This window comes from Peromyscus maniculatus, chromosome 7 (assembly GCF_049852395.1).
Source record: "Peromyscus maniculatus bairdii isolate BWxNUB_F1_BW_parent chromosome 7, HU_Pman_BW_mat_3.1, whole genome shotgun sequence".
NCBI classification, from domain to species: Eukaryota; Metazoa; Chordata; class Mammalia; order Rodentia; family Cricetidae; genus Peromyscus; species Peromyscus maniculatus.
Genome location: NC_134858.1, coordinates 93,225,401 through 93,238,503, shown reverse-complemented (window position 1 = coordinate 93,238,503; position 13,103 = coordinate 93,225,401). Strand labels below are relative to the sequence as shown.

General features: G+C 38.1%; 1 protein-coding gene across 7 annotated transcripts in view; it reads left to right on the top strand.

Moving 5' to 3' along the window:
• Trpc1 (transient receptor potential cation channel subfamily C member 1) overlaps positions 1-13,103 on the top strand; it is a 60,897-nt gene that overhangs the window by 35,024 nt on the left and 12,770 nt on the right. For all 7 annotated transcript variants that reach the window (XM_076576832.1, XM_076576833.1, XM_006975177.4 and 4 more), the window contains 3 exons: positions 426-621; positions 3,445-3,781; positions 11,451-11,590. In XM_076576832.1, the coding sequence (XP_076432947.1) occupies positions 426-621; positions 3,445-3,781; positions 11,451-11,590 (673 nt within the window). The remainder of the gene's footprint in view (positions 1-425; positions 622-3,444; positions 3,782-11,450; positions 11,591-13,103) is intronic.

Genomic DNA, 13,103 nt, shown 5'->3' with positions numbered 1-13,103 from the left:
TCAGTATTAGAAGTAGCATATGTATATTGTATATTTTTATATGTATAGTATAGAAAATTACTGTAGGTAAAAAATACTGTTTTTATAGTTTATGTGAGTAATGTCAAGGGAAATTTAAGCCATCTTACAGAGAAAGAGAAGTGAGTTGGGTGAAAAACTGACCAATAGGTTTTATAAGTGTTTCTCGGAGTATTAATATATTAAGTATACTGTGTTCATCTGAAATCATCAATATGGGCACAGGAAGCACATTTCTCCATAGCTGTGGGGAATATCTGAAGCTCCTGTGATTGTCAGCAGGAAAAAGGGCAGATCTTATGTAGTCCTGTCAGAATTTAAATATTACTGAGTAAAGTATTTTCTAGTAATGTAATCTCATTGGAAATGGGAATGGCATTCCTAGTAGTGGATTCTGCATTTTGTAGGAATGATTATGAAGAGCTAGCCCGTCAGTGCAAGATGTTTGCTAAAGATCTGCTTGCACAAGCCAGGAATTCTCGTGAACTGGAAGTTATCCTAAACCATACATCTAGCGATGAGCCTCTTGACAAACGGGGACTACTAGAAGAAAGAATGAATTTAAGTCGTCTAAAACTTGCAATCAAATATAACCAAAAGGAGGTATGAAGCTTTCTGTGATGTATTTAAATTATTTTCTTTACCTTAGTTCTCAAATAAAATAAAAAGTTATAACAGTATAGATATACATTCATAACTCAATAATATATACATACAGCTTAAAGGAAAGACCATGCTAGTGTCTGAAAATCAAAGCAGATTCTGTTTGTGGGGTTGTCACTCAGATCTCTGGTGTCTGAATATCAGCCAGGACCATGAATAGCATGGTCACAGTAGGCTGAGTGCTCAGATGGGTGAGTCCACAGAAAGTGAAGCTCCTGAGAACTCAAAACTGGAACCTGGGAGGAGCACACAATCACAGTGGGCAGTGAGGCCATGGGCTAAGAAGCAGCTAAGGGCTGACTGGATTGTCTTCATGTGTCTGTGTTTCTTGGGCTTTTCACAGCTTGGTGGCTTTGTAAAAAGTAGGCCTTTTTACAGGGCAACTCCTAACTCTAAAATTCAGTGAAGGTAAAAGAAGCATGACCTTGAAGGCGGCCTTTCAGAGGTCACATTGTGTCCCTTCTGCTAGAATGTAGTCCCTTCTGCTGGCTATAGCAATCACAGGTTACTGAAATAAAGGACAAATGGGAACAGTGATTTCCTCCTCTGCCCACCACCTCTTGATGACAGGAATATTAGAGAATCTTTGTCTGTGCCTCAAACCACTGTAGACTTAGAACATTTGCACTTGAAATCTTGTTATTCTAGATACTACTTAATAGAATTTCTAATTAAATTATCATTATATTAAAGATATCAAGTATAGTGGTAGGGCGGATATTTGGGAGAAGGTGACACCCCCTAAGTTCTGGCTGCTGCTAAAAAGTGGTTTGGGAAGAAAGACTGTTTCAGTCCCGGGTGTCTCACCGTGAGGGACAAACACTGAAATCCAAACAGAAGAATAAGGAGTGAAGTAAGGGCCTGGAGAGATGGCTCCGTGGTTAAGAGCACAGGCTGCCTTTCTAGAGGAGCTAGGTTCACTTCCCAGCATCCATAAGGCTGCTCACAACTGTAACTCCAGTTTCAGGGGGTCCAGTGCTTTTTTCTGGTCTCTGGGCATGAAGCACACAACTGGTGCACAGACATACCTGCAAACCCATGCACTCATGCTCATACACTTAAAAAATTAAAGAGTGACAGAAGACCTAGTTGATACAAATGAATATAGTTGTATTAGAAAAATTCTTGACAAGTATGATAAGATGCTGTCCAGTTATTTTTTTATTGCAGACTAAAAATCTGTGAATTAGATTCTAGTCCAGAATGAATCTGTTTTTGCTTTTGTTTTTCAAGACAGGGTTTCTTTGTGAATCCTTGACTGTCCTGGAGCTCATTCTGTAGACCAGGCTGGCCTTGAACTCAAATTTACCGGCTTCTACCTCTTGAGTGCTGGAATTAAAGGCATGTGCCACCAAAATCTTTTTAAAAAATGTAATATTCACAAAATACTATTTTACATTACTTGAATAATATGATTATCTATACTTTGGTAATATAAAATCTGATTACATTATACTAGAAAAATATTGTCATTTAAATTTGTAAGCTAATTGTACAAGTTAACTTCTGTACTTGTACTAGAATTTTGTTTTTATTTGAGATTTTTCTTCTCATATGAAATTCACTATTAACCAATTTTAAGAGTATTGTATTTTGCTGGATGGTAGTGACACATGCCTTTAATCCCAACACTCTGGAGGTGGAGGCAGGAGAATCTCTGTGAGCCAGCGTGGTCTACAGAGAGAGTTCCAGGACAGCCCGAGGTGTTATACAGAGAAACTCTGTCTTGAAAAACCAAAAACAGAAAGAGTATTTTGTTTTTAGGGTGCTGGAGTAGTGGCTCAGTGGTTTAGAATACTATTGCTCTTGCTAAGGACCGTGGTTTACCTATGTGGTGGCTCACAAACACTTGTGATTCATTTACAAGGGATCTAATGCTCTGTTCTTACCTCTGTGGATACCATGCATGTACATGTGTAGATAAGATAAAACACACATACTCAAATAAAGCTTAAAAATTATTTTAAAAGAGTGTTTTAATGCTCAGGCCTGTAATCCCAGCTGCTGAGGCAGGAAGATCACAAGTCCACAGTCTGCCTGGTCTGAGGAGTGATCAGCTGAGTGGTAGAACATTTGCCTACCATGAGGCCTAACTTCAGGCCTCAGCACTGAAATCAGTATCCCTGAAATAGTTTACGTCCTTCTCAGTGTTTTCATGAAGTGTGTATAGATCTAATACATGGACCATTTTTTATTATGCCATCTGGGTTTCTTACAACTCAGGAACTAAAGCCAGCACTTTCAAAAAGATTAGTTAGTGCTATCTATGGAATGCATATTAACTTGCAACCTTTATTCATATTCTTATGTCTTTGTACTGGCTTATATAGGCTCTTGATAATCTTTAAGTGTGATCAGCTCAGTGCAGTAGGCTGCTAATACTTTTAATACTTAAAATGGCAATGTGCTATGAATAAGGCAGTATCCTAAGAACTTGGTGCTGAATCTTCACAAGTTTACAAGGAGCTACTATTACTAGCCAGATATTAAAGATGAGGACTAGGAAGCTTAGACAGGTTGGAAACTTATTCATGGTTGTCTTTTCTGTGTCAGAACCTGGATTTGAATTGCGTAATCAGGCTCCATAGTCTATGCTCTGAACCTCTACACTCTTAGTTGTAAGAGGAAAAAAAAAAAAAACAAACCTATGTACAGTGTGTAGGATTTTTCACCTAATGTTAAGACTTTGAGTATGAGCCAGTTACTATTTAAAGGTTTTATTTCCCTATTTTGTTTTTTTATGTTTCTGTATGTCTTTTTCAGTTTGTCTCTCAGTCAAATTGCCAGCAGTTCCTGAACACCGTTTGGTTTGGACAGATGTCAGGTTACCGCCGTAAGCCCACCTGTAAGAAGATAATGACTGTTTTGACAGTTGGCATCTTCTGGCCAGTTTTGTCACTGTGTTATTTGATAGCTCCCAAATCTCAATTTGGCAGGATCATTCACACACCTTTTATGAAATTCATTATTCATGGAGCATCATATTTCACATTCTTGCTGTTACTAAATCTCTACTCACTTGTCTACAATGAAGACAAGAAAAATACAATGGGGCCAGCCCTTGAGAGAATAGACTACCTTCTCATACTGTGGATTATTGGTAAGTGTCAAGTGAGTTTGAAAGATTTGCCTTCGTTATTTAGTATTTCTTGCTTGATGACATTATGAACATGGAGTACACTTTGCAGTTTTGTCCTTTGGCACAGCTAAGACACGAACATTTTCATGATCATTTATCTAATACTTTTACAAAGGTTAATCTTCCTGATTTTATAACTTTGTATTAAAATACATGAAAGTCAAAAATTGTGTGTGTGCGTGCACACACATGCTCATTTGTGCTGGTATGTATACATGAGTGGGTATGAATGCAGTGTGGGTGTGTTTTGTGACAAAAACTTTCTTGAGGAGATGCAGCACACATGTCTACTTATCCCAGATACGGATTCCATAGCAGACCAAAGTACGGATACCACCGCAGTCCAGTTTGATGAACCAGTGAGTTTTGTTGGGGTTGTTTGCAGGGATATGGGTAAGGGGTTATGTAAAGGAGCAGAAATAATTCAAAGAGAGCTATATCACCAAAGGCCACCCCAGCATGAGTTATAGCTCACAAAGCTAGGAACGTGGAACACATTGCACAGTTTGCAGGCCACCTAGCTGGTTGGAGAGTGTCCTTTCCAGGTACCTCAGTTGGTCTAAACCTCTTCCAGGCTGGGCTGGTTTCTGCTGCTTCTAGGCAGCTGGTCTGGTCTAAGATTTTTGCCCCTTTACTTGTCTGACAGTCTTCTTTGAAAGCTTGGCCTCCTTTGGTCTGACAGGGACTCTCGGGTTTTATTGTTTACTTTAGAAGGGAAGGGGACTAGTGAATCTGGTTAATTTCAGGGACTTTCTGAAGCTATTCTGAGTTGTTTACCTTCCTGCTTAAGGAGCTTCTCTACTGGATGGAATATTTCAATCTCCTGTTACACAACAGTGTACATGTGTAAATAGAGGCTAGCAATAAACGTTGGGTATTATTCTCAGGAATATCCACCTTATTTCCCACTGAGAGGTGGCCCTTGTTGATTAGACCATGCTAGCTGGCCAGCAGGCCCTAGTGATCCTCCTGTCTCTGCTGTTGGTATTGCAGGTATATGCTACCACACCTGGCTTTGTGTGTGTGTGTGTGTGTGTGTGTGTGTGTGTGTGTGTGTGTGTGTACACGTGTACATGTTTGCATGTACATGTACATGCATGGATGCCAAAAGTCAAAGTTGGGTGGTTGTGTCGTTCAGTTGCTCTCCACCTTGTTTTTTGAGACAAGGTCTCTCACGGAACCTGGATCTCATGAATGTGGATAGCCTGGCTGGCTCTAGGGACCTGCCTGTCTCAACCTGCAGAGCTCTGGGGTTATTGATGTGCACCTGGCTTTTTGTGTCCATGCTGGGGATCGGAATTCACTTCCCCAGTCCTGCGTGGCAAGCACTGTATCAACTGAGCCATCTCCCAGCCCTAAAAATTATTTATTCTTGGATTATGTTGTTAATGATTATTAAACAGCATAATTTTTATGAGTGAATGCTTCTGTATATGGCATAATTTTTCTAGGTATCTTAAAACCTAACAAATTTCAGACTTCCAAATGTCTTACAACCATTTTGTTTCATTGTCCAGGTGGTTTTATTACTAAGAATTTATGAAGTTTTATAGTTATAACTTAACTTATATTATGGAGATTGGATTTAAAGGGCTCCCATGTGAGTCACTCTGTAGGTCAGTTTTTTGCCTTGGAAATCTAAGCTCTGAAGAAATGATAAGTTTAAAATAATAAAATGTTTTTATTTTCTGAAAAACATTTTATGAGTCTTACATTGTGTAATAAATGTATTACATAACACTCTTCAGGGACTAACTGTTCTGGACCTTGTTTTGGTGGAAAGGTATGGGATCGTGCAGAATCCATTGCTTATTTATGCTCTTTTAGAGAATCCCTTTCCTCTTTTGTGTCTTCAGCTTCAGCATGCCCCAACTATCCATTGACCGTTTATTGTAGAATAAGAGGTTATAAAATATAATCTGTGGTATATTGATTATATTTATCTTTTGATTGCTGTTCTTGTTTGCATTATTAGATAAATGCCTACTTTTTGTTTTCCTTTTGCTGTTAAATGTAATTTTTATATATTGTAATTTTAATATGAAAAAATCAATTATTTTCAAGTGACTTGATTTCAGAGTCAAGTCACATCATGATGTATTAATGTGTAAAGTTAGGTAGGTAGAATAAAAATAGTACACTAGGTTAAAGAGGAATTTCATGTTAATATTTTCCAGTTTCCCGTTTCTTTACTTACCTAGGATTTAATGTTTTAATTTTGAAAATAATTTATATTTCCCATATATTATATGTAGCTTTCCAATATAAATTTTTATATTGTTAAGTTTAAAAGGTTGTAAAAAATATCTAAGAAGAGACTTCTTTTTATTTACTTATGCTATTTATGAAAGATCCTTATATATATATATCTTATCTTGAATATAAGATACCTTGAATAAACCTGTTGTTTAGTAGAAATTATAATATTCTTGGATTTTGTAAATTAAGATTCAGATTCATCAAGTCTGTAAAAGAATCCATCTGTTTATATATCTTAACAGTAAATAAAATTCACTAGACCCAGACTTAATAGCATTTTTAGATAGCATTGATTTTCAGAAATGATGGCTGTTTCCTCTTAAATATGATGAGCCTATTTTCAGTAATGTTATGTGTGTGTTCATATGTATTCCCCTGATTACATAGTATGATCAGTTTTCTAACCCTTGTCGGCCTCACTAGAAGGATTGATGAGTTAAACTGGTAAATTTCCTGGAAGTTTTTTTTAACCTTGCTCAGCATAGCTTCTACTTTGAAACAGTTAGATCTGAATGCTCCTTGCCAGGCATGTCTCCCTACACCTGTGAAATAACTTGACCACTCTGGGCCTCCTTAAATATAGATCTCTAAAACTCTCTAGGAACTGTTTGCCCGTTTGTCTAAAGTCATTCATTAGTTTAGTTATTTCAAGGAAATACAGTAACTTTTATTCATAATGACCAGATTATTTTCTGCTATTCTCTAAGGCTTCATTTAAAAAATAATGTTAAACCATTTTTTTAAATTTTTGGTTTTTTGAGACAGGTTTCTCTGTGTAGTTTTGGTGTCTGTCCTGGATCTCGCTCTGTAGACCAGGCTGGCCTCAAACTCACAGAGATCCGCCTGCCTCTGCCTCCCAAGTGCTGGGATTAAAGGCGTGCGCCACCGCCGCCGCCGCCGCCGCCACCGCTGCTGCCACCACCACCACCTGGCTTAAACCATTTTTTAAAAGGAATGAGGAAGGAAATAATTTGCTGATGAATATCCAGAATAGTATCATTTTTCTTAATGTTTTTGTTTTTAAACATAGTAGAGCATCTATTACAAAAACATATATTAAAAAATGTTGTGTATCCCCTTTGTCCAAGCATAGAAAGGAACAGATACAGCCCTTACACTCATTGGCATTGTGGTCTAAAAGGCACAGAACAATACCACCAACAATAAATTTAATTTGAGAATCAGTGAACAGTTGCAAACATGTTACTTTACTAAGGAAAGATCATGGTACTAGGGCACCAAGTATATTATGTAGGTGTGTGCCCAAGTCAAGGGGATGGTTAAAAAGATGTTGAGGAAGTAAGAAGTGAACTAAAACGTTGTCTTAGGTTTTCTATTGCTGTGATGAAACACCATGACCAAAATACAAATCAGGGTGGAAAACATTTATTTGGTGTACACTTCCACATCATGGTCTATCATTGAAGGAAGTCGGGACAGAAACTCAAACAGGATAGGAACCTGGAGGCAGGAGCTGATGCAGAGGCCATGGAGCAGAGCTGCTTACTGGCTTGCTCATCATGACTTGCTCAGCCTCCCTTTTTATAGAACTCACGACCACCAGCCCAGGAAAGGCACCACCCACACATTAGGCTGGGCCTTTCCCCATCTATCACTAATGAAGAAAATGCCTTCAAGGCAGACGATTGAGTGATATAGCATGGCACTCAAAAAGTTGTCTGAGCTTGAAATAGAAATATCTTAATATCTGCATACAGGTAGTATGTTACTGGGCATAGACGAGACATTAAAAAATAAAGTGGGAGAGAGGTTCAAACCTTTAAACATCTCAAAATAGTGCAACCTAATGCTTATTAAATATTACTAATTCTAAGAAGCAAAGTATACCCAAAACAAATGGAACACTGATTGTGTAGTGATGGCATTGCTTGTAATAGTTTATAGTTATGTTTCCCATTGCTACTGTAGCTCTGTTTTATACAGTGTACCCTAAAATTTTGAAATTCATCAAGTATATGATCCTTATTTTAGAGGTATGTGTGTGTTAAATGATAGAGGAGAAACTACCTACTACCTACTTGGCAGTGGTTCTCACTAGTCTTTCACATAGCTGCCTTTTTTTTTTTTTTTTTCGAGACAGGGTTTCTCTGTGTAGCTTTGTGCCTTTCCTGGAACTCACTTGGTAGCCCAGGCTGGCCTCGAACTCACAGAGATCCACCTGCCTCTGCCTCCAGAGTGCTGGGATTAAAGGCGTGCGCCACCACCGCCCGGCATATAGCTGCCTTTTTAAAGACTGATTTGATTTATTTTATGTATATGAGTGTTTTGCCTGCATGTATGTGTTTGTACCACATGTATGCCTGGTGTCCATGGAGGTCAAAAAAAGGGCATTGGATGCCCTGGAGCTGAACTCATGAATGGTTGTGGAGCCACCATGCAAGTGCTGGGAACCAAACCTGGGTCTTCTGTAAGAGCAGCATGTGCTCTTGATTAGTAAGCCATCTCTCCAGCCCCATGTCTACCTGTTTTGATAAAAGGCCTTCTCCAAATAATGGAGTAGAGTCGTATTTAGATAGAATCCTGCATTGTACAAAAGCAAAGCATTTTCTTGGATCAGCATCTAAAGTGTTATTTGGCAATGTTTTATAAGTAAGATTTGTACATTATTGTACACTGTGATTTAGGATGAGATAATGACTTGATTTCTTAGAGAAGGTATGACTGTGGATTTTATGGTTTGTCACCTTTATTCCTGGGGTGAGGTGAAGATGTGTTCCCAGATAGTTTTCATCTCTATTCCTCTTAGGTAAGTAAGAAAATATTTAAATTGGTAAAATACAACCTGCAAGACTTCTTCATTTAACATTTTAGATGATTTTTATCACTCATTTGGACAAAAAGTTACCAAGTAGAATATTCATGTTCTTTTTTTCTGTCAGTTCTATATATGTTTTAGTTTGTTTCTACATAAACTATAGTACTACATAGTAAAGGTGTTATTCCAAGGTTTTATGTTTTCACATGAAATTATTCTGCCTGCTGGTTAGCCAGAATTACTTTATTTCCATTCATGTGTTATGTTGTAGCTTTGTTCTTCTGTTACTTCATAGTCTTTAAAATGCCTTACTGATTAGTCAGGCATGGTGGCACACACCTTCAATACCAGCCCTTGGGAGACAGAAGCAGGCAGTACTTTGTGAGTTTGAGGTTAGCCTGGTCTACCCATCTAAGTCACTTTTCTAAGGAACATTATTATTTGAATACTAATTTTTGGAGAAGATCTATTGTCTTATTTATGTTTGTGTTTTTGCCATGGTACATAGACATCTAGAGTTTGGCCAGCGGTAGTGTTTCTTGATAGGGAAATCATGTCTTCCATTTTGAGTGGGTGTTTGGATCTGTTTTCTGTTACCTGCACTTGTCAGGTTGTAGACCAGCTGAATGCAGCTTAAGCTTCAGTCTTTGGGCAGTTGACTGTGATGATAGAATAAGGTGTTAGAAGTAGTCATGGCTCAGTGTAAGCTAAGTGAAGTTTCTAAGCCCAGGAGCAGACCTTCTGTAGTGTTAGAAGATTCTCATAACCAACATTTGGAAATCTATGGGAAGTGCTCAGAAATTGTCCTCAGGCAGCTGGAACCTGTGGAGTTGGTGATTGAGTCCAGCATCCTCATTGCAGACAGGCAGCCCTTAGCTGTAAGGATGGGTGGAGTTGGTGTCACAAGTCTGGGCTCCCCACCTGAGGAGGAGGGGCCAGAGAGGGGGGTAGAAGGCTGGTGTGGGACACATGGTCTTCAGGCAGGTCATAGGGTTGAGTAGAGTTGTCAGTGTGAGTCTAAGGCCCCTGCCATAGTATTCAGAGTGGAGATGAGTGGAGTTGGTGGCTGAATCTGGGATCCCTACCTGAAAGGGATGTGGAAGGGCAGGATTTGGTTTTGTTATGAATGTGAAGTTTAAAAGAAACAGGAGTTGGGATTGATTCAAGTTTTGAACTGATTAACATTGAACACTAGAGAGATGGAATGCTAGTAAGTGAAATGAGAAAACCTGTAAGTGTGGTTTACTTGAGATCAGCTCAGTTTGGACACCTCTTCAATTAGAAGTGCATATCAGAAAAGTGCCTAAATAAATTGAGTTTAGGAAAGAGGTTTGGAGATAGAAATTGTTATGTAAATATAAATTGAGTTTAAATGTGTAGATGTAACCATCTTGTTAAATAAGAAACACAGAACCAAATACAGAGTTAAAAGCCAAGAGGTCAGAGCAATAGCTAAGAGCTGAGATAAAAACCTTACTCTTCACTGCCGCTGCTGTCCTACCTCTCCACAAGAAACCTACTTCCTGTGTATCTGTCTTTCTATTGACTTTTTGTTCTGCCTTCTCATTGGTTGTAAACCCAACCACATGACTGCCTCATCACTGCCCATCTATACAGACCTCCAGGTCTTCTATGGTTGGTATTGAGATTAAAGGCGTGTGTCTCCATGCTGGCTGTATCCTTGAACACACAGAGATCTGCCTGTCATGTGATTGGGATTAAGGGCGTGTACTACCACCACCCGGCTTCTGCTATGGCTTGCTATTAGCTCTGACCCCCAGGCAACTTTATTTATTAATATACAAATAAAATCACATTTCAGTACAAATAAACTATCACCATATAAATGTATGTGTTTAAGGAGCTGGGAGACAGCTCAGTCAGTAGAATGACTGTTGTGCAAGCTTGAGGACCTGAGTTCAGGATCCCAACACCACATAAAAGCCATGTACTACAGCATGCGGCTGTAACTGTGAAGACCGAGACAGGCGGATCCTTGGAGCTTGTTGGCCAGCCAACAATGAACAGTGAGTTCATTGAGACCTGTCTCAAAAGGTAAGGTAGAGAGGGAACGAGGAAATCAACTGACATTGGCCCCTGGCTTCTCTACATATGTGCACACATGCATACACCCACTGATCACACCAAAATTATAGAAATTTGAGACTTTGTTACATAGATGTCATTTAAAGCCACTAGACTGGATAAGATCATTAATATATTATGTGTAATAGTGAAAAGTGTCAAGAACAAAACCATATGTGTGTGTGTGTGTGTGTGTGTGTGTGTGTGTGCGCGTGCGCGTGCATGTGTGCATTTATCTTGTCCTCTTTGTTTCACATCACTTAACATTCCTTTTTGGGCAATATGAAACTTAAGGTTGGTTTTTTTTTCAAGTCACATGAAACATGAGTTTTTTTTTTTTCTTTCAAATTTTAAAAGCTTTTCACTAAAAGGCTGTTGTTCCCTACCCCACCCAACTCCCACTGCTTTTGGAATACAGCTATAGTTAACCCAAGCACTATAAACACTTTGTCTCTTAAAGTATTATTTAGCTTATTGAATTAATAAATCTGATTTTTTTTATTGTTTTAGGAATGATTTGGTCAGACATTAAAAGACTCTGGTATGAAGGGTTAGAAGACTTTTTAGAAGAATCTCGTAACCAGCTCAGCTTTGTCATGAATTCCCTCTACTTGGCAACCTTTGCCCTCAAAGTGGTGGCTCACAACAAGGTGACTGTTCACTGTCAATCAAAGATGCAGACCTTTATTTAAAAGACTAATATGCTTTGCTATGTAACTAAGAGTTAATATAGACCCAAATATGTGTCTGGTGTGTTTTCATTTTAAAATAATCTGCGTGAATCCAGTTGCTTACTTTTTTAGTAGTTTGAATGGTTTACCTTTTCAGTGATGGTTACCTGCCATACATTGGGTCTCATAGTTGATGTTAGATATACTGCATCTAATTTTATTCTCAAAATTGATGGTTACCTACCATATGCTAGGTTCCATGGTCGATGTTAGATATACTGTGTCTAATTGCATTCTCACAGGAATTCTTTAAGACAGAGTCCTTATCCTCATTTTGCAAATAAGAAAATGACTCAGAGATATTAAGCAATATATCTAAGAATATAATGTTTAAAAAAAGATGATTTAAATCCAGGTCCTAGACATTTTCTTTCTACCAAGTGTCTTACTTCTTCACTTAGCTCATTTACCATACATACTTAAGACCTCTTCTAACTTTACTTTCATCAACATTTATGCCTTCTCAAAGTCACAGAATGTAATAGATTCTGTGTTAGCTATGGGGTGTCACATTTAAGGGACTAAGATATATAATATTTCATGGGGTTTTTTTGGCTATTTATATATAGATTGTAGAGCAAAGTGATTCTATTGGCTTACTTTATTTAACATCTGTTTCTTTAATTGATCGATAGTGTGCAACATGTTGGTCAGAGAGAGAGTTAATGACTGGAGTGAGAAGTCACTAAAAAGTAAAAATTGGTCATATGTAAATGAATGGCTGATAATTGGGGAGCATTGATTTTTCAGACTAATTTCTTTAGTTATAGAAGTAGTTTTCTAATCCAAACAGGATACTTTGAGAGTGGAAGGATTTGTGGCTAACAGTCCCACAGAACAGCTGTTATACATCTCTGCAGTGGGACAGTAGATGTCCCATGTCTAGGTACAATAATGCATTTCTTGACTTGAAAGGGGGGCAACTTTTGTGGTTTGCTGTAAATTCCTAGGTCAAAGGACTAGGTTTAGTATGACCTAGTATGACATCTAATTAACTGACAACCTACATTCTCAATATTTGTGTTATAGAATTTAAGGAAACTAGCCAATATTTCCTCATAAGAAGTTCAATGGTAATTTTTTTGTTTATTTTGCTTTTTTTTTATTTTTTAAAGATTTATTTATTTTGTGTCTGAGTTCTCTATCTGCATGTACACCTTTACGCCAGAAGAGGGCATCAGACCTCACTGTAGATGGTTGTGAGCCACCATGTGGTTGCTGGGTTTTGAACTCAGGACCACTGGAAGAGCAGCCAGTGCTCTTAATTGCTGAGGCATCTGTCTAATCCCTAATGATAAGTTTTATAACTTGTTTAATTTTTTTTAACCAGAAAATTTCTGGTAAATTTCTGCATATAAAGTGGTATTTCCTAGAATACATGGAAAGCTTCTGTTTGGCTAAAACATTATTTAGATCTCCCACAAGAAGACAA